The sequence below is a fragment of the Trichomycterus rosablanca genome, chromosome 10 (assembly GCF_030014385.1).
Source record: "Trichomycterus rosablanca isolate fTriRos1 chromosome 10, fTriRos1.hap1, whole genome shotgun sequence".
In the NCBI taxonomy this organism is placed as follows: domain Eukaryota; kingdom Metazoa; phylum Chordata; class Actinopteri; order Siluriformes; family Trichomycteridae; genus Trichomycterus; species Trichomycterus rosablanca.
The window spans coordinates 38887562-38914653 of record NC_085997.1 but is presented as its reverse complement, the minus strand read 5'-3'; the positions used below and the strand labels follow the sequence as shown (position 1 = coordinate 38914653).

At 44.2% G+C, this 27092-nt stretch overlaps 2 protein-coding genes across 2 annotated transcripts; both read left to right on the top strand.

Moving 5' to 3' along the window:
• Nucleotides 1-125: 125 nt before the first annotated feature.
• Nucleotides 126-16652, top strand: vstm4b (V-set and transmembrane domain containing 4b). The gene is made up of 8 exons (XM_063004028.1): nt 126-251; nt 5673-6068; nt 10423-10476; nt 11246-11353; nt 11839-11872; nt 12331-12452; nt 13818-13882; nt 14794-16652. Exons 1-8 carry the CDS (start codon nt 200-202, stop codon nt 14917-14919), a joined length of 957 nt encoding a protein of 318 aa, XP_062860098.1. The 5' UTR covers nt 126-199; the 3' UTR covers nt 14920-16652.
• A 2749-nt stretch (nt 16653-19401) lies between these two features.
• Nucleotides 19402-23056, top strand: lrrc18b (leucine rich repeat containing 18b). The gene is made up of 3 exons (XM_063004027.1): nt 19402-19545; nt 21082-21225; nt 22186-23056. The coding sequence occupies exon 3, from the start codon at nt 22190-22192 to the stop codon at nt 22952-22954; it is 765 nt and encodes a 254-aa protein (XP_062860097.1). The 5' UTR covers nt 19402-19545; nt 21082-21225; nt 22186-22189; the 3' UTR covers nt 22955-23056.
• The last annotated feature ends 4036 nt before the right edge of the window (nt 23057-27092 follow it).

Sequence of the window (27092 nt, the reverse complement as noted above, 5' to 3'; positions counted from 1 at the left end):
GCCTGTGTGTGTGTGTGTCTGTGTGTATGTGTGTGAGGAACAGAGGGAGGAGTGAAGGGGTGCACCCAAACGAAAAAAAGGGAAAACTCTCACCCCGTGTCAGGTTTCACAGAGGAGACGGAGGAGAAAGAAAGGAGGACTCGGCGGCGCCTCTCTGTGGCACCACGGAACTTTTTTATGGAGCCAGTCGAGGTGGAGAATGAAGATCTGTGCAGCGCTCAGAGTTCTCCTGACTAGTGTCCTTCTGAAAGGTAAGAACTTCCTGTTCTGGTATCTAATCAATACTCGGATTGGGTTTGTAATGTGTGTGTGTGTGTGTGTGTGTGTGTGCACTGACCAAAAAACTGTGGACTGACAGGAGCGCTGGACTTGGGTTCTTGGGTTCTTGCCTAAATTTGATCAGCATTCTCTCATGGTGGACGCCTGATTATAAACCTGTTTTCTTTTATTGTAATTATTACTGTTATTATATTTTATGCATTTTTCTCCCAATTTATCATAGTCAATTTATCGTAGTCAATTTGTCGTCCGCTGCTGGGGGATCCCCGATTTTTTGCAGTTGAGGTGGGTATATTGCTGCTCACGCCTCCTCCGACCCACACACAGCCCCTAACGGAACCCTTTTCCACCCATGCACTCTGCACAGGCGCCTCTATCTGCTAATCAGGGTCCGTACACAGCGTTTGAAGACCCCACCAGCATAGTCCGGTCATCCCTACCTGCAGGCACTGCCGATTATGCCCGCTAGATGGCGCCCAGCTAACCGGTGGCAACACCGAGTTTCGAACCGAGGAGTTCAGAATCTCGGCGCTGGTGTGAATATATATCAAATGTACATTTTCAGCATTTAGCAGGGGGCGGCACGGTGGCTCGGTGGGTAGCACTGTCGCCTCACAGCAAGAAGGTCCTGGGTTCCATCCCCAGGCCGGGCGGTCCGGGTCCTTTCTGTGCGGAGTTTGCATGTTCTCCCCGTGTCTGCGTGGGTTTCCTCCCATAGTCCAAAAACATGCAGTCAGGTTCATTGGAGACACTAAATTGCCCTATAGGTGTGTGTGTGTGTGTGTGTGTGTGTGTGCCCTGTGATGGACTGGCGCCCCGTCTAGGGTGTTACTGTGTGCCTTGCACCCACTGAAAAGCTGGGATAGGCTCCAGCACCCCCCGTGACCCTGATTGGATAAGCGGTTAAGAAAGTGAGCGAGTGAGCATTTAGCAGGCGCTTTTTACAGTACTGTGACAGTATTCTGTCTAAGCACTTGTGGGTTAAGGGCCTTGCTGAAGGGCCTGACAGAGGGTTTGAACCAGCGACCTTTTGATTACTAGTCCAGTACCTTAACCACTAGGCTACAACTACCCTATAAATGGTCTGAACACTTTAGAAAGGCAACAGGAACTGACATTAAAGGAGAAGGCCTGGCTTGGGATGGACATTCCGATTCATCCCAAAGGCGCTCAATAAGACGTTTCAAAAATCTATGAGAGATCTTCAAAAAGTTTCAGCACTTTTTAAACTCTATTTATCAAGAATTAAAAACAAACTCCATCACTTCTCTACATCGTCGCCTTCCGAAGCATTGACGCTGGAAAATGCCATCAGCCACTAATGCGCCGCTGCTTTCACATCATCACCAGATGAAAATCTTCTTCCCCTTAAAGCTTCTTTAAGCGTCCCAAAAGGTGGAAATCAGATGGAGCTAAATCCAGACTGTAAGAGTCTCTCATAGCGCTTTTCCACCAAAAGAACTCTGGTTCTTGAACCGGTTCTGTTCAGGTGTCTTCAAACCAGGTGTTTTGTAGAGAACCGACCCGCTGGTTTTGTACTGGTTATAAGTGTCTCTGTACTGGTTATAAGTGCTCTGTACTGGTTATGGTTATAAGTGCTCTGTACTGGTTATAAGGCAAGGCAAGTTTATTTGTATAGCACCTTTCATACACAGTGGCAATTCAAAGTGCTTTACATAAGGAAAAATTAAAAGCATTAAAACATTCCTGAGATCTAAAACCTCAGAAAGACTTCTTGCAAACATTTAGTTACAATTAAGACAACATGAAATTCAAACAAGGGAGATAAAAAATTAAGGACATGAAAAATTAAAAGAAAATATTGTAAAATATACCCTACGATTTAGGGAATATGAAATTAAAACAAGAGAGATAAAAAATTAAGAACATGGAAACTAAAGGAAAATATAGTAAAATATACACTACAATTTAGAAAAGCATGAAAAACTAAAAGAAATATGGTAAAATGAGGGTAATAGCAAAAATTTCAAGCTCAATCATAGGCACAAGAAAAAAGAAAAGTTTTTAACCTGGATTTAAAGATTTCTACATTTGAGGAACATCTAATATCTCCTGGCAGTCTGTTCCAGTTATATGCAGCCCAACAGCTAAATGCTGCTTCACCATGTTTAGTTTGAACTCTGGGCTCAACTAGCTGACCTGAGTCCATGGATCTAAGAGATCTACTGGGTTTATATTCTCTAAACATTTCTGAGATGTATTCTGGGCCGAACCCATTCAGTGATTTATAGACCAGTAGCAGCACTTTAAATTCTATTCTGTAACTAACCGGAAGCCAGTGTAGAGATTTTAGAACTGGAGTGATGTGCTCAGTTCTCTTCGTCTTAGTTAAAACTCTAGCAGCAGCGTTCTGAATGAGCTGTAACTGTTTAATGGTCTTTTTGGGAAGTCCAGTTAAGAGACCATTACAATAGTCCACCCTACTGGAGATAAAAGCATGGATCAGCTTCTCTAGGTCTTGTTGGCACACTAGACCCTTGATTTTGGAGATGGTAGAAGGCTGTTTTGGTGATGGTTTTTATATGGCTGGTGAATGTGAGATCTGAGTCTATTACAACGCCAAGATTTTGGACTTGGTCTTTGGTTTTTAGAGCCCGGGAACTGAGGTGCTCACTGACACTGGTCCTCTTTTCTTTGCTACCAAACACAACAATCTTTGTTTTGTCCTTATTAAGAGCTCTGTACTGGTTATAAGTGCTCTGTACTGGTTATAAGTGCTCTGTACTGGTTATAAGTGCTCTGTACTGGTTATAAGTGCTCTGTACTGTTATAAGTGCTCTGTACTGGTTATAAGCACTCTGTACTGGTTATAAGCGCTCTGTACTGGTTATAAGTGCTCTGTACTGTTATAAGTGCTCTGTACTGGTTATAAGTGCTCTGTACTGGTTATAAGTGCTCTGTACTGTTATAAGTGCTCTGTACTGGTTATAAGTGCTCTGTACTGGTTATAAGTGCTCTGTACTGTTATAAGTGCTCTGTACTGGTTATAAGTGCTCTGTACTGGTTATAAGCGCTCTGTACTGGTTATAAGTGCTCTGTACTGTTATAAGTGCTCTGTACTGGTTATAAGTGCTCTGTACTGTTATAAGTGCTCTGTACTGGTTATAAGCACTCTGTACTGTTATAAGTGCTCTGTACTGTTATAAGAGCTCTGTACTGGTTATAAGCACTCTGTACTGGTTATAAGCACTCTGTACTGGTTATAAGTGCTCTGTACTGGTTATAAGCGCTCTGTACTGCCCAACTTCATCGGTCATTGTTTTAGTACAACAAGCCACGTTACGCTTTATTTTTTGTGGTTTAAATTCTATATAATGTTATAATGTCTCATGTGAAAGCACCCAAACCTCTACACTGTGACACGCCAACAGATGACATCACGGTTCGCGCTGAAAAACCGAATATTCTGTGGTGCCAGATGAGAACCCTAGTTCGCCAGATCCCCGTCAGTGGAAAAGGGGTATCAGTCTCTCAGACACGAGCAATTACTCCTCCTCCCACCCTCACCGCTTATAACCAACATATAAAAGATCCCTCTTAGATACAACAGCTGTCCACATACTTTTGAACATGCTGTATGTCCTTCTTGAGCTCTGAACAAAAACAAGTATATTTCTGAGTGCAGATTATTTTCGGGAGCAGAAAGCGACTCTTTTGGCTCCGACTCTGTTGTGGTTGGTGACTCGGCCTGACCAGAATACCGTAAACACCACAACCCAGCTCCCAGCTCCCAAACTGGAGCCGAAGCCATACTGGTGCACGATATCCGTTACTAAATCCAGCACCGCGACTTCAGCACACACAGAGACGTTAAACGCACCTTTGTTTGTTTGGCTTTCCTGTCTGCCGACGGTTCGACTCCCGAAACTAGAAATCCAGATGTTGGCGTGACGTGCAGGGACGCATGTTAATAAAAATTGGGAAGCTGTTATTATTGGCTTCCCTCGCCAGGCTGACATGTGTCTGGGATCCGAATAACGCTTTCCATATGGGCCATCGAAACCAGTACACTCAGTAAACTGGAGCAGAGGTTGCCAGGTCTGTAAAATATTATCAGTTTTGGACATGGTGGTCCTGGTGTCTTAATTTCTCAGGTCAAAAAATTAGCTCAGTGGGTAAGGCACCTGTGTAGTAATCAGAAGGTTGTTGGTTCAAGTCCCACCACCACCAAGCTACCACTATATTGATAAAAGTGTCTGCTAAGTAATGAAAATGTACAATGAATATGATCGACTGCTGCTGGTGACTTCTCTGTGCCCATATTAATAGGAGCAGTTAGGAGCCTAGTACTTAAGGTACTTGACTAGTAATCAAAATGTCACTGGTACAAGCCCCACCACTGCCAGGTTGTTACTGTTGGGCCCTTGAGCAAGGCCCTTAACTCTCAATTGCTCAGACTGTACACCAATCAGCCATAACATTAAAACCACCTCCTTGTTTCTACACTCACTGTCCATTTTATCAGCTCCACTTTCCATATAGAAGCACTTTGTAGTTCTACAATTACTGACTGTAGTCCATCTGTTTCTCTGCATTCTTTGTTAGCCCCCTTTTTCTTCAATGGTTAGGACCCCCACAGGGCACTGCAGTGACACTGACATGGTGGTGGTGTGTTAGTGTGTGTTGTGCTGGTATGAGTGGATCAGACACAGCAGCGCTGCTGGAGTTTTTAAACACCTCACTGTCACTGCTGGACTGAGAATCGTCCACCAACCAAAAATATCCAGCCAACAGCGCCCCGTGGGCAGCATCCTGTGACCACTGATGAAGGTCTAGAAGATGAGCGACTCAAACAGCAGCAATAGATGAGCGATCGTCTCTGACTTTACATCTACAAGGTGGACCAGCTAGGTAGGAGTGTCTAATAGAGTGGACAGTGAGTAAACTCGGTGTTTAAAAACTCCAGCAGCACTGCTGTGTCTGATCCACTCATACCAGCACAACACACACTAACACACCACCACCATGTCAGAGTCACTGCAGTGCTGAGAATCATGAGGAACAGGGTGAAAGCAGGCTGGACTCCAGTCAGTAATTGTAGAACTACAAAGTGCTTCTATATAATAAGTGGAGCTGATAAAATGGACAGTGATTGTAGAAACAAGGAGGTGGTTTTAATGTTATGGCTGATCAGTGTATACTGTCACAATGCAAATGTAAATATTTTTGGCATTTAGGAGACGCTTTTATCCAAAGCGACTTATTATACAGCTACAGCATATAGTCTGAGCCATTAAGGGGCCCAACAGGGACAACCTGGCAGTGGTGGGGCTTGAACCAGCGATCTTTTGATTGCTCGTCTACTACTTTAACCACTAGGCTATATAAAGTATATTTTCATTAATGAATGGTCATTTGTTCTTCGTCTCCAGATGTCGTCTCCATCAACGTCACGGTCACGCCGTCCCCGTTCACCGTGGTGGCTGAGGGTAACAACGCCAGCCTGTCGTGTCAGCTGAGCCAGCGCCTCACGCCCGACACCCCGCCCGTCGTACGCTGGATCTTCCATCCGGCCTCGGGAGGGGACGAGCAGCTCCTGGCCAAGGTGAACCTGAGGAAGTCCAGGTTCTACGGGAACTACACCAAGAGCTTCATCAGGCCCAAAATCAAGCTCATGGTGGTGAAGCAGGGCAGGATCTACGACCTCCTGGTCCTCAGCGTGTCCAGGGACGACGCCGGTCTGTACAGCTGTCGGGTTCAGGAGTTCAAACAGCACCGCGACAGGTGGAAAGGTTCGGACGTGTCCGCGGCGGCCACCGAACTCAGAGGTACGATAATCTGTACGATGTACACCGTACAGCCGAAAGTATGTGGACACGTGAGCATGAGCTGGCTGGAAGGTCCGTTCCAAAACCATTGGCGTTTGTAGTGAGTTGACCCCCTTTGTACCTCCAATCTTTTGGAAAGGCTTTGGTGGACAGTCACTATTGTTGGATGAGAAGCTCACAGTCAACATTCCAATTCATCCCAGTGGTATTCACTTGGGTTGAGCTCATCAGTGGTCCATGCAGACCAATGGAGTTCTTTTCCACCACACTCGTCAAACCAGGTCTCGCAGGGAAAATGGTAGCTTAACGATTAATGCTGCACTAGTAATCAGAATGTTGCTGGTTCAAGCCCCACCACATCACTGTTGGGCCCCTGAGCAAGGCCCCTAAGCATCAATGGCTTGAATTCTTGAATTGTGTTCTGCTTTGGATAAAAGCATCTGCTAAATGCCATGAATGTAAATGTGTTGTCTTTATGGGCAGTTTGGAGGTTGTAGCCTAGCGGTTAAAGTACTGGACTAGTAATCACAGTATTGCTGGTTCAAGCCCCCCACATCACTGTTGGGCCCCTGAGTTGGGAAGTTGTAGCTTAGCAGTTAAGGTAATGGACTAGTAAGCATAAGGTTGCTGGTTCAAGCCCCACCACTGCCAAGTTGCCACTGTTGGGCCCTTGAGCAAGGCCCCTAACCATTAACGCCTTGAATTGTATGCTGCTTAGGATAAAAGCGTCTGCTAAATGCCGGGAATGTAAATGTGTTGTCTTTATGGGCAGTTGTAGCCTAGCGGTTAAAGTACTGGACTAGTAATCACAGTGTTGCTGGTTCAAGCCCGCTCACATCACTGTTGGGCCCCTAAATAAGGCCCTTAAGCATCAATGGCTCGAATTCTTGAATTGTTTTCTGCTTAACTTAGGAGGTTAAACCGGCAACCTTTTGATGACTAGTCCAGTACCTTAACCACTGAGCTATCACTGCCCTGAAATGCAACCTGACACTCTATCACTATTACACACAGAGAAAGACGTACCTCAGCTCAATACAGAAGCGTCGTCGGGTTCTCTGGGTCCGAGCTCATCTCAGATGGACCGAAAGAAGACGGGAAGGTGTTCTGTGGGGAGACGAGTCCACTCGTCCAGAGTTCAGCTTGTTTTTGAGAAAAATGGTCAAGGTTCAAGAGATATCAATGCCGAATGCTCTTATATACTAGGAGGCGTCTAGTTTAATATAACAATAAATGTATTAAAGCTGCAGCTCATCAGGCTCATTAGAAGGAGCAAATTTTGGAGGGAATAAAGTGGTTCAAATAATTTACCATCACAGATTATGGACGGTGCTTTTTTTGCAATGGATGTTGATCACTGAAGTCGTCACTGAAGACGTGTCCACATACTTTTGGCCGAGTAGAATATTGTTAAACCCAGCTATGACGGTTTAGGGAAACGAGTATGCCTCAGCCGTCGAAAGCTCTTGTGTTTTCTCATAGACAGTGTACCGCGGCGTAAAGGATGTGGTTTTGATTTAAGTACACGGTGGCATGACAAGGCGAGCGGGCGAGTCCGGCGACGCTTGTGGGCAGGAGAACGATTTGAGGGAGGTGTCGGGTGGACGTGCAGCCAGACCCGATGGAAACTGACCGATCCAAAAGGGAGCCATGGTGAATTTGAGACATAAGCAAAAAAAAAAAACACCAAAACACTCGTGGGCAGGAGAACAACACGAGGTTCTGGGGAGGAACTGGACTGCACTCGTGGGCAGGAGAACAACACGACGTTCTGGGAAGGAACTGGACTGCACTCGTGGGCAGGAGAACAACACGACGTTCTGGGGAGGAACTGGACTGCACTCGTGGGCAGGAGAACAACACGACGTTCTGGGGAGGAACTGGACTGCACTCGTGGGCAGGAGAACAACACGAGGTTCTGGGGAGGAACTGGACTGCACTCGTGGGCAGGAGAACAACACGAGATTCTGGCGAGGAACTGGACTGCACTCGTGGGCAAGAGAACAACACGAGGTTCTGGCGAGGAACTGGACTGCACTCGTGGGCAGGAGAACAACACGAGGTTCTGGCGAGGAACTGGACTGCACTCGTGGGCAGGAGAACAACACAAGGTTCTGGCGAGGAACTGGACTGCACTCGTGGGCAGGAGAACAACACAAGGTTCTGGCAAGGAACTGGACTGCACTCGTAAGCAGGAGAACAACACAAGGTTCTGGCGAGGAACTGGACTGCACTCGTGGGCAGGAGAACAACATGAGGTTCTGGGGAGGAACTGGACTGCACTCGTGGGCAGGAGAACAACACGAGGTTCTGGGGAGGAACTGGACCTCGTGGACAGGAGAACAACACGAGGTTCTTGCAAGAAACTGGACTGCACTCGTGGGCAGGAGAACAACATGAGGTTCTGGCGAGGAACTGGACTGCACTCGTGGGCAAGAGAACAACACGAGGTTCTGGCGAGGAACTGGACTGCACTCGTGGGCAGGAGAACAACACGAGGTTTTGGTGAGGAACTGGACCGCACTCGAGACGACGACTTTGGAATAAAAAGGACAGACCCTGTTCAGTATCCGGACCCCTCGTAACTTGTGCGTCTAATAAAAGCCGTGTACACTGACCGGCAGCTTCTTGGACAGTATTCATGCAGCTGTGCTATTAATGTCGTCTGAGAGCCTCTGTCTCTCTGGCAGCTGGACGTCTCCTTTTAAACCGGACGAATGGACGCTGTGGTAGATCATTGTTCCGAAATGTACTTTGGTGACCAAGAGAAAGCCTCTATTCATTGTCCGGTTCTGACAGGCATTAATAATCCCTAATTATGGATGTCTCACCATGGAGTCGCCCCCTAACCTCGTGGCTACAGTAGCTTCAAGTCTTGTCTTGAATGTGTCTGTGGGAATTTCTGCTGTTCCAGCCCTCCAGTGCCGAGATCTCCAGCTCCCGAGTGTCCGACAGGGTTCATCACTGACCACTGCTCGCTGTTCTAGGAGTGGCTGATACACTCAGCCATACGCGGTACGGCTCTCTGCAAGTCTCTGGTCTGCACAGTGCTCTAATTATAAAGGCGGAATGTCAATTGTGAGCCAGGCATTCTCATCCTACATCTACACAGACACAAACTCTCACCAGAGATGTTCACAAGTCACAAAATACGAGTCTGAGTCGAGTCAGGAGTCAATATAATCTACACAAAACATATCTTGTAAATGTAGCGTAGAAATAAAGAAATAATCTGTAAGTTCAGATAAAAACAACAACAGATTAGCGAGTGTATTTAGCCGTTTTACTTCGTGTCTTTACTTTCCTCCTCATTGTGTAAATGAATGTAATTTCTATAACAAGAAGGTTCCAGTTAAAAGCTTCAACTGATACGTTTTGTTTTCATTACAGAACAAAAGCGCTCGATAAATCACGGCACAGCGGCCAAAATCCCAAACACAGCAAAAACAATCATAACCGCTGCTTACCTTAGCTTCTGTTCTTCCAGACGCTATTACATTTATAAGCGTGCGTCCCATTAGGAACAGAATACGTTATTTTGTACATGTGCTTATAATTAAAAACCTCCAAACTTTTCCCGGTGGTGAAGTAAAACAGGAAGTCGTTAGAAAGCCGATCGAGCGTTTCATTACCACGTCATCTGTGTGACGCAAACCGAATAAATGCAAATAACAGCATTTCTTACTAACAATTACAATCAGAAGCTCTGATTGGTTCAGAAAGCGCTCTTTCAACCATCAGTGCCGATTCTGTAGGAGCGTTTCATTCACCCCGGTCGTTCCTGTGAAGTGCACTACGTAGGGTATTCCACCATTTTAAGTGAGATTCTGATCCAAAGGTAACGAGAATGTTCAAATGAAGTGAACTTCAGAGTGTGTAGGGAGTAGGGAGCGACGCTTCGTCACTACACCGGAAGCTGCTGGAACATTTACACATTGTGTGTGTTGTGGGTTAAGACGGCCGGAGCGTTATTATTATTAGAGAGCAGAATATTTATAATAATAATAATTATATATATATATATATATATATATATATATATATAGACACATTCCAAAATCTTAAAGCAAGTATTCCCAAAAGTGTCAAATCATCTACATACAGATGCCCACAGTTTGAAATGGTTTTACACACTGTTAGACTTCCGATGGCATTTCGCCATGCGTGGGCACCGACTGCCAGGCTCATGAATATTTCAGAGCCTCCCCAAGGGTGTCGGGCATCGGGAGGAAGAGCACGCCCAGGGAAAGCGCCGGCCTCCACGCTGTCATCCCACCCACGCCGGCCTGTGATTAACGTTATTTAACCCTCGGTGATGAGCCCTTACGTCTCTCCTCCGTTTCTGTTTCTGCAGTGCACGTACTCCCAGCCGCCCGGCCCAAGGAGCGACTCTGGAGTCTGTTTGAAGGTAAGCCACAGAGTTATTCTGAACCGTACGGTCCCGGACCAAAATAGTGCCCAGCTCCGAGACGTGCACCAGCCCTGGAGGTGGAGCAGAAGTTTGGATTTCAGCAATCTGACTAAAGAAACCTCGTCCTGGTTCCTATTTCCAAATTTAGTCTAAACCGTGTGATGAAAGGAAAACAAACGGAACTCTGAAGGTCGTTTTCCATATCTGGACTAAGGTGCACATTATAGCCAAAAGTATGTGGACATCACTTCTTATTACTGACTTCAGGTCTTTTAGCCAGACACATAAAATGTGATACGATCACTTTGAAGCAACAGTTTGGGGTATTCCACTTACCCTAATCAGGGTCACGGGGGTACTGGAACCTATCCCGGCTCTCAGTGGGCACAAGGCACCCAGAAACACCCTGGACAGGGCGCCAGTCTATCTCAGGGCAATTTTAGTAGCTCCACTTAACCTGACTGCATGTATTTGTACTGTGGGAGGAAACCGGAGCTCCTGGTGGAAACCCACACAGACACAAGGAGAACGGACCTGGATTGTTCCACCTGGGATTCGAACCCAGGCGATAGTGCTACCCACCGAACCACCATGTCACCCTCTGTTTATCTGGCACCAGTGCCAGACCCCACAAAGGTTCTACTGACTTAATGTGGGAGGGAATCTGTGTTAGTGTATAGACCAGTGTCCACATACTTTTGACTGTTTAGTGTATTCTCATCACGTTCTGATCTGGTGTGTGTGTGTGTGTGTGTGTTTGTTTCAGATGTGTATCTGTGTGCAGTGCTGATATGCTGTGTAGGACTCTTGTGCATGTGTATGTTTACCGTGGTCGTCTGCTGCCAGTACCTTCAGAAGAAGAGGCATTTAAAAGGTGCGCATCATTCATTTGGGGTGGGAGGGTGGCAAGGGTGTTTGGGGTCAAGGAGGTTCCAGGATCTAGAGAAGATCTGGAGACTGTTGTTGAATGTGCAATGCTACTGTAATAAATACAGCCACATGGTCTCAGAAACGCTTCGGAAAAGCGTTGTCATTTAACACGGCTCACCACTGCATCAAGAAATGCAACCTGAAACACGAACACATCAGTACAGGTTCAATACAGAAGCGCTGTCGGGTTCTCTGGGTCCGAGCTCATCTCAGATGGACCGAAAGACAGTGGGAACGTGTTCTGTGGGGAGACGAGTCCACGGTTCAGCGTGTTTTGGGGAATAATTGACGTCGAGTTAAGACATCAATGATGATTGCTTGCTATAGACACCTTCTATATACTAGTATAACGTAACAAATTCCCAGTATGTGTCCCAGTACCCGTATCCTATCTTATGTTGTCTTTTTTTTTTGCTCTTGTCCTTTTAGAAAATTACCATTTGGTGAAGAGTCCACAGAACAGGTGAGAAAATTAAATACTGTAATATTGTATTATTTAGGCGCTCATGTGGCGAATACCTGAGTTTGAATCTCAGCTGTGCTACCAGTCGGCTGGGCGCCCCCTAGCGGACACGATTGGCAGTGCAGCCGCTAGTCTGCTGGGTGGGAAAAGATGGGACTAAAAAGTGGGCGGGGTCTGGGAGACAAGGCGTATGTACAAAAGTGGATAAACGTGGAGACTCTCCCTGCGCGAGACCGACCTCACAGGCCGATACACCGAAGTACGGGTAAATAAGAAGGAATCGCATCAGGGGGGAGGGCGTGTCAGGAGAATATACCCTCCTCATACACCATCTGGGTCTCCAGCACTGAAAGAGGAACTGGTTATGACTAAACAGGGAGAAAAGGGGACAACATGCAGAAATAAAATATACATTTTAAATTGAAACTCTAAGCTGATGTCCGTCTGTTCACGTTTAGTTCCGGTGAGACCGTCACTAGTGTGGACAGTCTGTCGCCGGCGCTTCCCAAAAAACAAAGAAGGTATAAGACGAAGAAAAAAGATCAGAGGGTCGAGGAACCGCCCGAAATCCCTGCTAAAGGTAAATCATCTTCTTCTTATTACATTACTACATCAATAATGAATTTACTAAAGCTGTAGCTCATCAAGCAAACTGGAAGGAGCAAATTCGGACGTGTAAAGTGGTTCAAATGATTTTGAATCAGCCATTTTATCAGCTCCACTTACCATATAGAAGCACTTTGTAGTTCTACAATTACTGACTGTAGTCCATCTGTTTCTTTGTTCTTTGCTTTGTTACCCCCTTTCACCCTGTTCTTCAATGGTCAGGACCCCCACAGGACCCCCACAGAGCAGGTATTATTTAGGTGGTGGATGATTCTCAGCACTGCAGTGACACTGACATGGTGCTGGTGTGTTAGTGTGTGTTGTGCTGGTATGAGTGGATCAGACACAGCAGCGCTGCTGGAGTTTTTAAACATCTCACTGTCACTGCTGGACCGAGAATCGTCCACCAACCAAAAATATCCAGCCAACAGCGCCCCGTGAGCAGCGTCCTGTGACCACTGATGAAGGTCTAGAAGATGTCCGACTCAAACAGCAGCAATAGATGAGCGATCGTCTCTGACTTTACATCTACAAGGTGGACCGACTAGGTAGGAGTGTCTAATGGAGTGGACAGTGAGTGGACACGGTATTTAAAAACTCCAGCAGCGCTGCTGTGTCTGATCCAATCATACCAGTACAACACACACTAACACACCACCACCATGTCAGTGTCACTGCAGTGCTGAGAATCATCAACCACCTAAATAATACCTGCTCTGTGGTGGTCCAGTGGGGGTCCGGACCATTGAAGAACAGGGTGAAAGCAGGCTAAAAAAGTATGTAGAGAAACAGATGGACTACAGTCAGTAATTGTAGAACTACAAAGTGCTCCTATATGGTAAGTGAAGCTGATAAAATGGACAGTGAGGTGGTTTTAATGTTATGGCTGATTAGTGTATTTACAGACGCATTCATGTGGGCGTCCAGATACATTTGGTCATGTAGTGTAGATCAGGGTTTTCCACATTTTTTCAAGCGACGCAGCTCTGTACAATCTGGTCCCACTGTGGTTTACAAGATATAACATAAAGCCTCCACAAAAAGTAATTCCCATACAAGTTTATTTAATCATTTATGTTTTTTCCCTGCGACTCATTTTTTTCGGCTGGTGTAGATTAAAGATGGTCCTGTTTTGTTATGAAAACTCCACTTACTGACGTAAAAATGATAAATAAATAATAAATAATAAATTCTGATAATCATGAGAATCACCTCCAGCAGCTGCAGGTTATTTACACCCGGTTTTAGGAGGCAAAAAAGCGTGTTCAGCTCACACTCGTTACTCAGGGGTATAGATTTTTTTATTTTTCATGCTGATAATTTTATATTTTATTTCCAGCTCCCATTTCTGACAAGCCCAGGAAGCCGAAACTTTTAAAACCTCAGCACAGAAAAATTCTTCTGGTAAGTTTAGATCTATCTTTGTTAAAAATAACTACAAACTACGAGCTGCGACATTTTATAAAATAAAATAAAAACAAGATTCTGTGATTTGTTCATTTTTCTGAACCTTTATTTACCTGCAGCACTTGATTTTAGTTTGTAAATATCAACAAATTTAAAATTTAATGCCTAAAAATAAGAGCGAAAAGTTTATTTTATATTTATTTCAATTAAATAAGAGTAAACTTCTATTCATTTGAATATTTTGTTTAAATTAAATAAGAGTAAACTTCTATTTATAAAAAGTTTATAAAACTTATATTTATTTAAATTAAATAAGAGTAAACTTCTATTTATTTAAATTTAATAAAAGTAAATGTATATTTATTTGAATTAAATAAGAGTAAAAAGTTTATAAAACTTATATTTATTTAAATTAAATAAGAGTAAATTTCTATTTATTTAAATTTAATAAAAGTAAATGTATATTTATTTGAATTAAATAAGAGTAAAAAGTTTATAAAACTTATATTTATTTGAATTAAATAAGAGTAAAAAGTTTATAAAACTTATATTTATTTAAATTAAATAAAAATAAACTTATATTTATTTACGTTAAATAAGAGTGAAACATGTATAAAAACATATTTATTTAAATTAAATAAGAGTGAAAATAATACCTGCTCTGTGGTGGTCCTGTGGGGGTCCTGAACAGGGTGAAAGGGGGCTAACAAAGCATGCAGAGAAACAAATGGACTACAGTCAGTAATTGTAGAACTACAAAGTGCTTCTATATGGTAAGTGGAGCTGATAAAATGGACAGTGAGTGTAGAAACAAGGAGGTGGTTTTAATGTTATGGCTGATGGGTGTATAAATCTTGTTATTATTTTTAGGATTGAATAATCTGCTTCTGTCTTGTGTGCCTCTACAGCCGAAAATCGCTGAGCAGAGTCTAACGTACGCGGAGCTCGAACTGGTCAAACCTCTACCCGACGCCACAGCTTCAAAGACGGGAACGGTGTACGCCCAGATCCTGTTTGAGGACCACATGGTGTAGGGCGGGGCATTTCTGAAGGAACCTGCTTATGGTCGTTTATTTATATTGTACATTTTTATTATAGACAGTCTTCTGACTTATAACGTACGTTATATACTGTATATATATATTTTTTGGTCTACGTTTACTTCGTATACAGATGTAGCGCGGGACGCCAGGCCGACTGAAGAAAGCGTAAACGCAGTAATGAACGTTTCACCGTGTTATGTCTGCCGGGTCTCTTTGCTGCATAAACAGCCATTTTTTCACCATCAGTTCCTTATAACCACTGGCGTTATCTGGTGCCAGGGCCGACTCCCTGTGCCTGGCCGTGCCCAAATTAGTGCTTCAGCGTGCACCTTAATTGATAGCTTGGGTTCGAAGACTAGACATGGGCAAAATATTGAAAATCATATTTGCGTCTTTCATCTGCACTTGTTTTGTGTTCGGAGATTTGAGAATACACAAGGTCAAAAGTATGTGGACACCTATTACATTTACATATTTGGCATTTAGCAGTCGCCTTTATCCAAAGCGACTTACAGTATACAGTCTGAGCAATTGAGTGTTAAGGGCCTTGCTCAAGGGCCCAACAGCAGTAACCTGGCAGTGGTGAGGCTTGAACCAGCGACCTTCTGATTACTAGTCAAGTACCTTTACTGCTTGGCTACAACTGCCAAAACATTTACTGATTCCTATCAGTTATATTCACGTACACATTTACATTTTCGGCATTCGGCAAACACTTTAGTCCAAAGCGACTTACAGTTGTGACAGAATACAATCTAAGCAATTAAGGATTAAGGGCCTTGCTCAAGGGCCCAACAGCAGTAACTTGTCAGTGGTGAGGCTTGAACCAGTGACCTTCAGATTACTAGTCCAGTACTTTAACCCCTAAGCTAAATATACTAACAAGTGTGAAGAGCTGTTGGCTCTTTTCGGGTTCTTTTTGAACACAAAGTGAAGTCCAGTCGGTGCATCTGACCAGTTTGGTGTCCCCAATCCGTGGTCCGGTCAATGGTCACAATTCTTTTCTTCTTTTACAAAAGATATGCTGGGCAACGCTGGAACTCAAGGCTCAACCTATGAAAAAGCAGTTGTAGCCTAGTGGTTAGGGTACTGGACTAGTAATCCAAAGGTCGCTGGTTCAAGTCTGTCCAGCATCAATGTCTGACCTCTAACTGAAAGCCTTATTAAAAGCCAAATAAAAGTAGAGACTGTTACAGACACAAAGGAAAAGCCAAAATCAAGTAAATGTAGGGCAGTTGTAGCCCAGCGGACTAGTAATCGAAACCAATGCCAGGTTGCCACTGTTGGGCCCTTGAGCAAAACCCTCAATCCTCAATTGCTTATACAATATACTGTCACAGTACTGTAAGCCACTTTGAGAAATAAGATGCCCTTGGTATAGAAGTGGGAAGTCCAACAAGCTCATTGCCTGGGTGTCTACATACTTTTGGCTCAATAGAGCATTTATATGTATATATATCACAAGCTTGTGCCAAAGAAAAGTCCTAAATGTAAAATGAAACTTCTAATGAGACTCCAATTTAGTCATGTCAGATTCCCTTTTACAATATCTCCGTAGACTGCTGCGCCAACCAGTCGCCAATCAACGTAGCTTCAATGTTTGATTGACCAGAACATTTTCTGAATGCATTTTGTGTAAACCAGTGATGTGGAACAAGGTTAGCACGATTAACATGTACATTTTATGCAGGTTTTTTATATTGTTTGCTTTTTTATACAGTAAAAATGGAAAATAAAACGACTTCTTGTTATTACTGTTTATTTCCATTGTGTGTTGTGCAGCGCCCCCTGTTGATCATCCTTGGTTCCAATACATTTACATTGTCAGCAATTAGCAGATGCTGTTATCCAAAGCAACCTACAAACGTCTGACTGTAGTCCATCTGTTTCTCTACAAACCTTTTTAGCCTGTTTTCACCCTGTTCTTCAATGGTCAGGACCCCCACAGAGCAGGTATTATTTAGGTGGTGGATGCTTCTCAGCACTGCAGTGACACTGACATGGTGGTGGTGTGTTAGTGTGTGTTGTGCTGGTATGAGTGGATGAGACACAGCAGCGCTGCTGAAGTTTTTAAATACCGTGTCCACTCACTGTCCACTCCATTAGACACTCCTACCTAGTTGGTCCACCTTGTAGATGTAAAGTTAGAGACGATCGCTCATCTATTGCTGCTGTTTGAGTCGGTCATCTTCTAGACCTTCATCAGTGGTCACAGGACGCTGCCCACGGGGCGCTGTTGGCTGGATGTTTTTGGTTGGTGGACTATTCTCAGTCCAGCAGTGACAGTGAGGTGTTTAAAAACTCCAGCAGCGCTGCTGTGTCTGATCCACTCATACCAGCACAACACACACTAACACACCACCACCATGTCAGTGTCACTGTAGTGCTGAGGATCATCCACCACCTAAATAATACCTGCTCTGTGGGGGTCCTGACCATGTAGCATGCAGAGAAACAGATGGACTACAGTCAGTAATTGTAGAACTACAAAGTGCTTCTGTATGGTAAGTGGAGCTGATAAAATGGACAGTAGTTTTAATGTTATGGCTGATCGGTGTATACTAGGGTTGGGTGACAGTTCAGAGTTTCCAGACAGGGTGGGAAATAGAAATAAGTAACCAGTCTGGTGTTTCATTTATTATTGGTTCGATACCCACGCTTCAATGTAGCATTTTTAGCATATTTAGCACGTATGTAGCATATTTAGCATATAAAAAGAAAACAGTGGAAAAAGGCATGTGTAAAATATATGATTTCGGGGTTTTTGTGCTGTTTTTGTTTACTATGTTAATATGTTTAAATGTGTATTTGTCATAAAATTGTACAATGATGTGAAATGACATTTTTGACGCAATAGCGCTTCACTGAAAACGCTTCATGTGTTGAAGCCTTGATTAACACAGTGCATCTGGCGGCATCTGTTGGCCAAATCTGGTATTGCAGCCACACCCTTCAAATGCTTAACGTTCTGATAATCAGCTCCTTAAAACATCTTTTTTTATTTAAAAGTAGCACCAATTTTAGGTGTAATGTTCTTCTATATGGCCTGAAGTATGTGGACACCCTGTCTAACTACAGTGTTAAGGTGCTACTTATATATTTCTGTAAGTTAATTTTGCTTACTTCAAAAGTATTCACTCACCAATCCAAATCATTGAATTCAGGTGTTCCAATCACTTCCATTGCCACAGGTGTATAAAACCAAGCACTTAGGCATGGGTTTGGCAGTTGCCAGGAGAACGGTACCTGTCTGACTGTATTGTGCCGAGTGTAAAGTGTGGTGGAGGGGGGATTATGGTGTGGGGGTGTTCTTCAGGAGTCGGGCTCGGCCCCTTAGTTCCAGTGAAAGGAACTCTTAATGCTTCAGCGTACCAGGAGATTTTGGACAATTTCATGCTCCCGACTTTGTGGGAACAGTTTGGGGATGGCCCCTTCCTGTTCCAACATGACTGCGCACCAGTGCACAAAGCACAAGGACCATAAAGACGTGGATGAGCCAGTCTGGTGTGGAAGAACTTGACTGGCCTGAACAGAGTCCTGACCTCCTGATAGATCACCTTTGGGATGAATTAGAGCGGAGACTGTGAGCCAGGCCTTCTCGTCCAACATCAGTGTCTAACCTCTCAAATACACTTCTGGAAGAATGGTCAAAAATAATTCCCATAAACACACTCCTAACCCTGTGGAAAGCCTTCCCAGAAGAGTTGAAGCTGTTATAGCTGCAAAGGGTGGAGACATCATTTTAAACCCTGTGGATTAAGAATGGGAGTCACTCAGGTTCATATGTGTGTGAAGGCAGACGAGCGAATACAAACACAGCAAAGAGTTTCCTACTAGGATTTATGACATTGTGGTGGGTTTCATGTGCTCATTCATTATTTCCAACAGGAACGAAATGCATCAAAATGCATCGTGTTTATTTAATGCCCTGTGCTTAATGGTTTTGCAGCTTCTTGTTAATTTTGTATATACATTATGTATATTTACCTTCCATAACACATTATAATAATGTGATGACATTCAGTGGTGGAGCTGGAACCAGCGATTGTTTTGTTTGTTAGTTTGTTTTTAAACATTTTACAGCATTCCTGCTCTTCATTTGCTTTGTCTCAGATTTTTTAGGTATATGTTGCAGGTATCAAATTAGGATTTAGCCTATATTATTTTATCAAGCTGAAAGGGTTAAAATAAATACCTATAAAGGACGATCTACTGTACACATTACTTATTACTCATTATTTCCCACATTGAAATTAAGGATGTAATATTGTAATGTATACAAGACTGGGATAAAATGATGCCTTGATATGTGTTTTACAGGTGTTTATAAGCTCTAGACTTTACCTGCATTTAAATAAAATAACAAACATTCACTTGAACATTAAGAGCGTTGACGTTGTGACGTCATAAAATGTGGTGATCCGTTCAAGCGTGAATGTTCTAATCTAGACAGAAAGCGACGAGTGTCTGTCCTGTGGAAAGCCATAAGAGTCATAAATCAAGGCTGGAGATCGATTTTCCCATCTTCAGGGAATCAGGAAATGGCATGGCTGTGATGTGCTGATAGAACAAACTCGTGTGTTTTCTTTTATTTATTGTAGGTCAAGTTGTTTTGAGGTAGGTTACCTTTAAATTAATATAAAATAAACGTTTATGATTATATGGTTTATTTATGTTAGGCTATCTTGAATAACCCACAGCAAAGCCCTTAATCCTCAATTGCTTAAATCGTTTTCAATTATAATTCGAGTGGCTTTGGATAAAGGTGCTAAAAACAGTGCAAATGTAAATATTAATGAATGAGATGTCCAAACTCATGGTCCACATACATTAGGTTTAATTCTGTATATTTTGCCTGAGCTGTGTTGGCAGAACTAAGCACTAAGCAGTTTATGCCAAGTTCACACTACACGACTGGATCTCCTGCACCCGGGAGTCTTTCAGTCGGTGTATATTTCACACTACACGACTGATCGGCGATAGGGGGTTTCACACTACACGATCCATCACCAACTGGAATTGCAGGCGAGCTTCTCTGGTCTCCCTTTTTTTCTTCTTTTAAACAAAAACACACGTGAGAAGTGACGAGGGGGTTTAATGATACCACGTCCAAGAATGAACGTCAACAAGTAGCGAGTGATCAAAGTGTGTGTGGTCTGATGTGCAGCGTAAAATCAAAGAGGAAAAATAAATGAATCTGAGTGGATTTGGCAACACAAACAGTATGGATTGTTCTGTAGTAAAGTGGAGGTTAATTAATAATTTTGTAATGCAGTGTTGGTATTATGTTTTGTAGAGGACGATCAAATCAGAAATACTGTAAAACGTGTGTGTGCCGGTGTATCCTGATATAAACCATATCCTCTCCTGCGTTTCCCCTCACGCTGTATCCTACGTTCTCATTGGCTGTTCGACATGTCACTCATTCCCAGTTGCCCATCTGAGATCAGATATCTGACGTGCTAGAAAACTCGATCCGGTCGCCGAGCGCTCGGCGAGCCGGTCGGGTCGAGTTGTTGGATAGTTCACACATAGCGACTGAGAGCCGAGTTTTGATCGCAGAGTGAACGCTGAGTTGCTCCCGACCCGGAAAATCAATCGCCGACCAGTCGCCGAGCGAAAATCAGGGCAAAAATCGTGTAGTGTGAACTAGGCATAAAGCATAAAACACCAAGAAAAGGGTAAGAACAAAGCGAGCCTCCCGACAAAATAAATCCTATCACTCATGTAAACAGAGAGACGAGCGCCGGCTAGTGGACAATTACTGAACTACAGGTCTTGGTACACTTCTCATAGGAATTTTAAACACAATCGGACCGGACATCCAGTTTTACAGATTTTGTCGGTTAAATCTGAAATCTGTTAATTTAAGGTTCCTCTGTATTTGTGGAAATGGTTGAAACCACAAGATTTTGGGAAAACACGTCCTTCGAAGATGCTTGATTAAAAATCTAGCTGTAAACGTTGTAATTTACAGATCAATACCACCGCAAATACAAATCAGTGTCGAGTCCTGTGTGAACGTGTTCCCAAACCCGCAGGAACAATAAAACTGTTGCCTGGTGACTAGAAAACACAACCAGCCGAGTCACGCCAGCACTGTTTCAGATATCCTGGAGAAGTGAGTAGCATGCTGGTCGTTTTTATTTACAGGTCAGTGAGAAAGGCTAATTCATTATTCACGAGGAAGATACCTCAGGAGAATGAAGAGCCGCAAAGAGGACTAGGAACGTCTAAGAGCTCCAGACGTGAACCTTGTGGTGGAAGATCTGCTGTGGATAGACGCTGATACAACAGGTAAGAGGATAAATCTGAGTTTGCTGGATATAAACACTGATTTACTGAATTATTTTATTTTTTATGCTAATATTTGGACATTTGGATGCATTTTGTGTTTACTGATCAGGAAAGACCAGTTCTTATTCATTCCAAAGGTGGAATGAGGTCAACAGGGTTGAGGTCAACTTCATTGTTTCAGAATACAAGGAGACAACCTGAGTAAACACAACATACAGTTTTATTTATTTATTAGGATTGTAATGTGATGTTTTACACTTTGGTTACATTAATGACAGGACAGGTAGATACTGCTTACACAGGATTCATCAGTTCTAGTTTAATATCAAACACAGTCATGTTCATCTACTGTGGGAGGAAACCGGAGCTCCCGGAGGAAACCCACACAAACACGGGAAGAACATGCAAACTCCACACAGAAAGGACACCTCAGCCCACCTAAAATACCGCTACTCTAGAAAGTTTTCATTCATCAGTAGCCAGTTTGTGCCATTTTTGCATTTTCCCTTTTGTAACCTGCACTGTTTGTGAAGATGAGAGGCAACCGAGCACAAAGGAACCAAAAATGCTTCGATTCAGGTTGATGAGTGTATCATATAAACATGTAAATAAATATTAAAATTGGTGTACTGCTTTTGCCGTGATGGTATAGTGGGGGCTCAGAGTTTCTATTATTCCGAGTCTGAAGCACTTCTGGTGGCACTAGAACTGCAAAAGTGAAGCATAAAACACCAAGAAAAGGCGAGAACAAAGCGAGCCTCCTGGCAAAGAGACGAGCGCCGGCTAGTGGATGATTACTGAACTACCTTTATTTTTAAGCAAACAATCGAACTGGACATTAGGTTTTCCTTGTCCGTTAAATGGAGGTCCGTTAAATCGAGGCTCCACCGTATTTATTTTACCTGCGTGCAAAATAGAAGCACTAACCACCAACTCTGTGTTCTGTTTCTTCCCCACAAGCCAAATGGCGAAGGGCAAAAGAAAATCGAAGGAGTCCACGGGCCGGAAAATCACGTTCAAGATGGCGAGAAGCGCCGTGAAGCTGACGGTGGACGGCAAGCGGCGTTTAGACCTCAGCAACATGGAGATCGCCGCGTTTCCCAAATGCATCCTGCAGCTGTGCGACGTGGACGAGCTGGACCTGAGCCGCAACAAGCTCAAGAAGATTCCCGACTCGATCCGCAAGTTCGCCAACCTGCGCCTGTTAGACCTGCACAGCAACCATCTGGAGGAGCTTCCACAGGCCATCGGGAGCCTGATGAAACTCCAGAACCTCAACGTGTGCAACAACAGGCTGACCACGCCCGGGATTCCACATGAGCTCGGGCTCCTCAAGAACCTCCGGAGCCTTAACCTGGGCATGAACCAGATCGACACGCTTCCTCGGGTTTTATCCGGCCTGATGGAGCTTCGCCAGCTCGGGCTCTTCAACAACCTTTTGACTCGTGTCCCGCTCTGGCTCCAGAAGTTACCCAACCTTCAAACGGTCAACATCAAGGAGAACCTACTGCCTTCTGAAGATCCGGTGAAACCGAGCGAGGTTCGAAAGGTGGAGTGTTTGTACCTGGTCAGGGAGGGCTGCCTGTGTTGTGAATGTCTTGAGAAGTGCAAGGAAGAGAGAGGCAGGATAGACCAAAGGATCCAGAGTGAAGGTCCGGGTCAGAGAAGGTGCATCGCTAGGATGGTGACGACCCTCTCAGCACAGGATGATCAAGCTGTGAGAAGATGATCAGGGCGGTTTTTCGGGGGAATTCTGGGTAAAGCTTTATTAAAGGGTGATATGCATACCAACAATAGTCTTATTAATCAATAAATACAAGCAATTTATGAACCACCTGGTCATTTTTTTTAATAAAACAGTAATGAAATTTCAAAGAAGTTGGGACAGTACGAGGAGGTTTTACGTTACACCTTGTAAACCACAGTGGGACCAGATCGCCACCATTGTTATTAATTAAACTTATTTCGTTTTGTGCTGCGCTTTGATGCGTCATTTGTGTTACCTGGGTCACCCAGAATTAGACACATAGCACAGAAACACGACACACTGTTACCTTAAAACTGGACGTGAGTCGGTTCTGGGAGCGGCGTTGAGTTTTAAAGACGTTGTGTTTTGAGGTGTTTTTTCCCATAAGGATGTTTGGAAAACCTGTTAATGCGTCCATGGTCCCGTGGAGCTGCAGATATTTTAGTCTCATGTAAAATAATGAGGTTGTTTTTGACACTTAAACACTGAAAATAACACAAATATAATATAAACACACTGAAATACAATTACTAACAGTTACACATCAATAAAAAATACAGTAAAAGCTGCACTTTAGTTTTACTTCTTTATTGTTTCCTGACGCTTCTTAATGGTGGAGATGCTTGATCTTGGAATACCGTATTCCCTTCAGCACCGGCGCATTCACATGAGAAGCGACAAAACCGCTTTTGCGCCGCTGTGCCGTTATTTCCTATGAAGTGTGACGGCGGTGCACAATCATGATTCCAATTCATCCCAAATTAATTTAAATGGTTTAAGGTTAGAACTTTTTTCAGGCCACCAATCTAACGTTTTAAATCTCACTTTGTGTGAAGAGGACAGTCAGTCCAGCAGTGACAGTGAGGTGTTTAAAAACTGCAGCAGCACTGCTGTGTCTGATCCACTCATACCAGCACAACACACACTAACACATCACCACCATGTCAGTGTCACTGCTGTGCTGAGAATGATCCACCACCTAAATAATACCTGCTCTGTGGTGGTCCTGTGGGGGTCCTGACCATTGAAGAACAGGGTGAAAGGGGGTAACAAAGAATGCAGAGAAACAGATGGACTACAGTCAGTAATTGTAGAACAAGGAGGTGGTTTTAATGTTATGCCTGATCGGTGAAGAGTCCTAATCCGGGCGGTGGTAGCTTGTAGCTCAGCGGTTAAGATACTGGACTAGTAATTAGAAGGTTGCCACTGTTGGGTTTCTATGCAAGGCTTTTAAACTCTCAGGACTGGCATGGCACAGAGTCTCGAGAATGTGATCTTTGGTAGGTTCAGTCACATCATTTCTGTTCCCTCTTTAAGAGCACCACGGCGTTTACTCCACCCCGGCGTTTCATTAGTGATAAAAAAGCTCTTGCATAACACCATTGACTAAATGCCAACGTGTCAAAAAAGATTAATGACGCTCTGTGAAAGCGACCGGGTCATTCTGCATCCAGGCTTTCAGGCTAATCAGCATCATGACGAGGGCAGGACGGATTTTACCTGGGACCAAAACACCGGACATCAATAATGAGGGCAATTGACATAATTACCATTTTTACCTATCAATCTACATGTTAGCACCCGTGATACTAGTGATCTCTCTAAATAGACGCATTTCCCATCATCCTACACTCCTGAGAAGAGGGCGTGTCTAAATTCTTAGCTCCCTTAAAATGCTCCTACTGAGGCGCCTTAATTCTGAGTGATGATCTGACAGAATAACGAGGGAGCGTCCGATGCCTCCTCAGCGCTGAAGATCAAACCAAAAATGACAAACGTGGCGGCCGAAACAAACGCGGAGCAACCAACAGAGTTCCTTTTACATGTAAATAAGTTCTCATTGATGTTTAATCTGTATAAAGGTGTAATTATACGAGTGTGGTTTATTTGTAAATTGGGGCGTCAGGGACAGTTTGAGCGTTTTCGGGACATGGAGGGAGACGTTAGCTGGTGTGCTAGCGTCGGTTTGAACGTCCTGATGCTAACTGTGTTAGCTTAGTAAGCTAAAACTGTGGTGATGTAATTAGTAGAGCGTCTAAATGTACTGATTATGAGCTCCAGGTCTTATTAGAACCCTCTCTACTGAGGCAGCTGATCAGGTAGGTAGTAGGGAGCATTTAAGGTGTAATCTGTTTGCACAGGTTTGTAGACCCCACCCACTTATTTCGGTCTTTTCCCACCCAGCAGACTGGATGGCCAGTTTTGTCTGCTGCCAATTGTGCCCACTAGATGGCGCCCAGGCGACTGGTAGCAGAGCCGAGATTCGAACCAGGGTGTTCAGAATCTCAGTGCTGGTGTGCTAGTGGAATATCCTGCTGCTCAGGTGGCGCAGCGGTAAAAACACACGCTAGAACACCCGAGCTGGGATCTTTAATACATCGTATCGAGTCTCGGCTATGCCTGCCGACTGGGCTGAGCGGCCACATGAACAACGATTGACCTTTTGTTTAGATATGGGCGGGATTAAGCCGGATAGGGTCTCTCTCTCATGACTGATGCAACTACGACCTCTGCTGGCTGATTGATGGCGCCTGTCAGGGTGTGTCTCTCCGTACACAGTGCTGATCCACATTGCACTCGTCAAAGTGTAGGTGATAAGATGCATACGGCTGCTGCCCACGTGTCGGAGGGGGCGTGGGTTGGCTTCGTTCTCCTCAATCGGAGCGGGGATCGGCATTGGTGTAGAGGAAGCATGACGCAATCGGGCAATTGGATGCGTGTGAACGTTAAGGGGTCTGAATACTTTCTGAATTCGCTGTACACTGTGCGTATGCAAATATCGTATCTATATCGGTAAATGAGGAGCCTACGTTTAAGTATGTATGGATTTTAAACGTAGACAAGACTCGTGTTCGACTGGCATCTTTTGTGACGATCACATTTCTCGACATGCTCCTCCGATCTGTGAAATCTCCGGTGGGAAACAGGCCAAATGACGGCGATGCGAGCGCCGAAGGACCCGTTATTGCTTCCCCATTTCACCCCCATCATCCTCCCCCACCTCGTCTATAAGAGGAGCAGCTGTTCCCCATACGGCTGATTCAATTGCACCAAATGTACCAACAGTGCAGGAGCTATTATCCCTGCAGCATCCTGCTGCTTCTGGTGGCTTTTATTTCATGTCCTTGGAATAAAGACGGAGGAAGACGTGGACGATCCACAGTTATCTGTTGGGATTCTCATAAATAAATCATAAGTAAATCTATTCTACTCGTTCTAGCAAACACACATCAGATCACAGGAGGAACTGAGATGAGAAGCTTGGGTAATGGATCAGAGGGGATCCGATATAAAAACGATAGATTCAGAAAGTATTCGGATGCCTTGACTAACCCTATGATAAAATGAAAATGGTTTAGTGTTTTAATGGGGGAAATGCATCTGTAAGATAATATCAGGAAAAATGTAGTGGCACGAACTAGGAGTTCCATGTTTTTTTATCAGGCATAACATTATGACCACCTTCCTAATATTGTGTTCGTCCCCCTTTTGCTGCCAAAACAGCCCTGACCCCTGAAGGTGTGCTGTGGTATCTGATCCTTTAACTCCTGTAAGTTGTGAGGTGGGGCCTCCATGGATCGGACTTGTTTGTCCAGCACGTCCCACAGATGCTTGATTGGTTTGAGATCTGGAGCATTTAGAGGCCAAGTCGACACCTCAAACTGGTTGTTTTGCTCCTCAAACCGTTCCTGCATCATCCTGCTGAAAGAGGCCACAGCCATCAGGGAACAGCGTCTCCATGAGAGGGTGAACATGGTCTGTAACGATGCTTAGGTAGGAGCTATGTGTCAGAGTAACATCCACATGGATGGCAGGACCCGAGGTTTCCCAGCAGAACGTCGCCCAAAGCATCACACCGCTTCCGCCGGCTCGCCTTCTTCCCATAGTGCATCCTGGTGCCGTGTGTTCCCCAGGTAAACGACGCACACGCACCCGGCCATCCACGTGATGTAAAAGAAAACCTGATTCATCAGACCAGGCCACCTTCCTCCATCGCTCCGTGGTCCAGTTCCGATGCTCATGTGCACATTGTTGGCACTTTCGGTGGTGGACAGGGGTCAGCATGGGGACCCTGACTGGTCTGCGGCTATGCAGCCCCGTACACAACAAACTGTGCTGC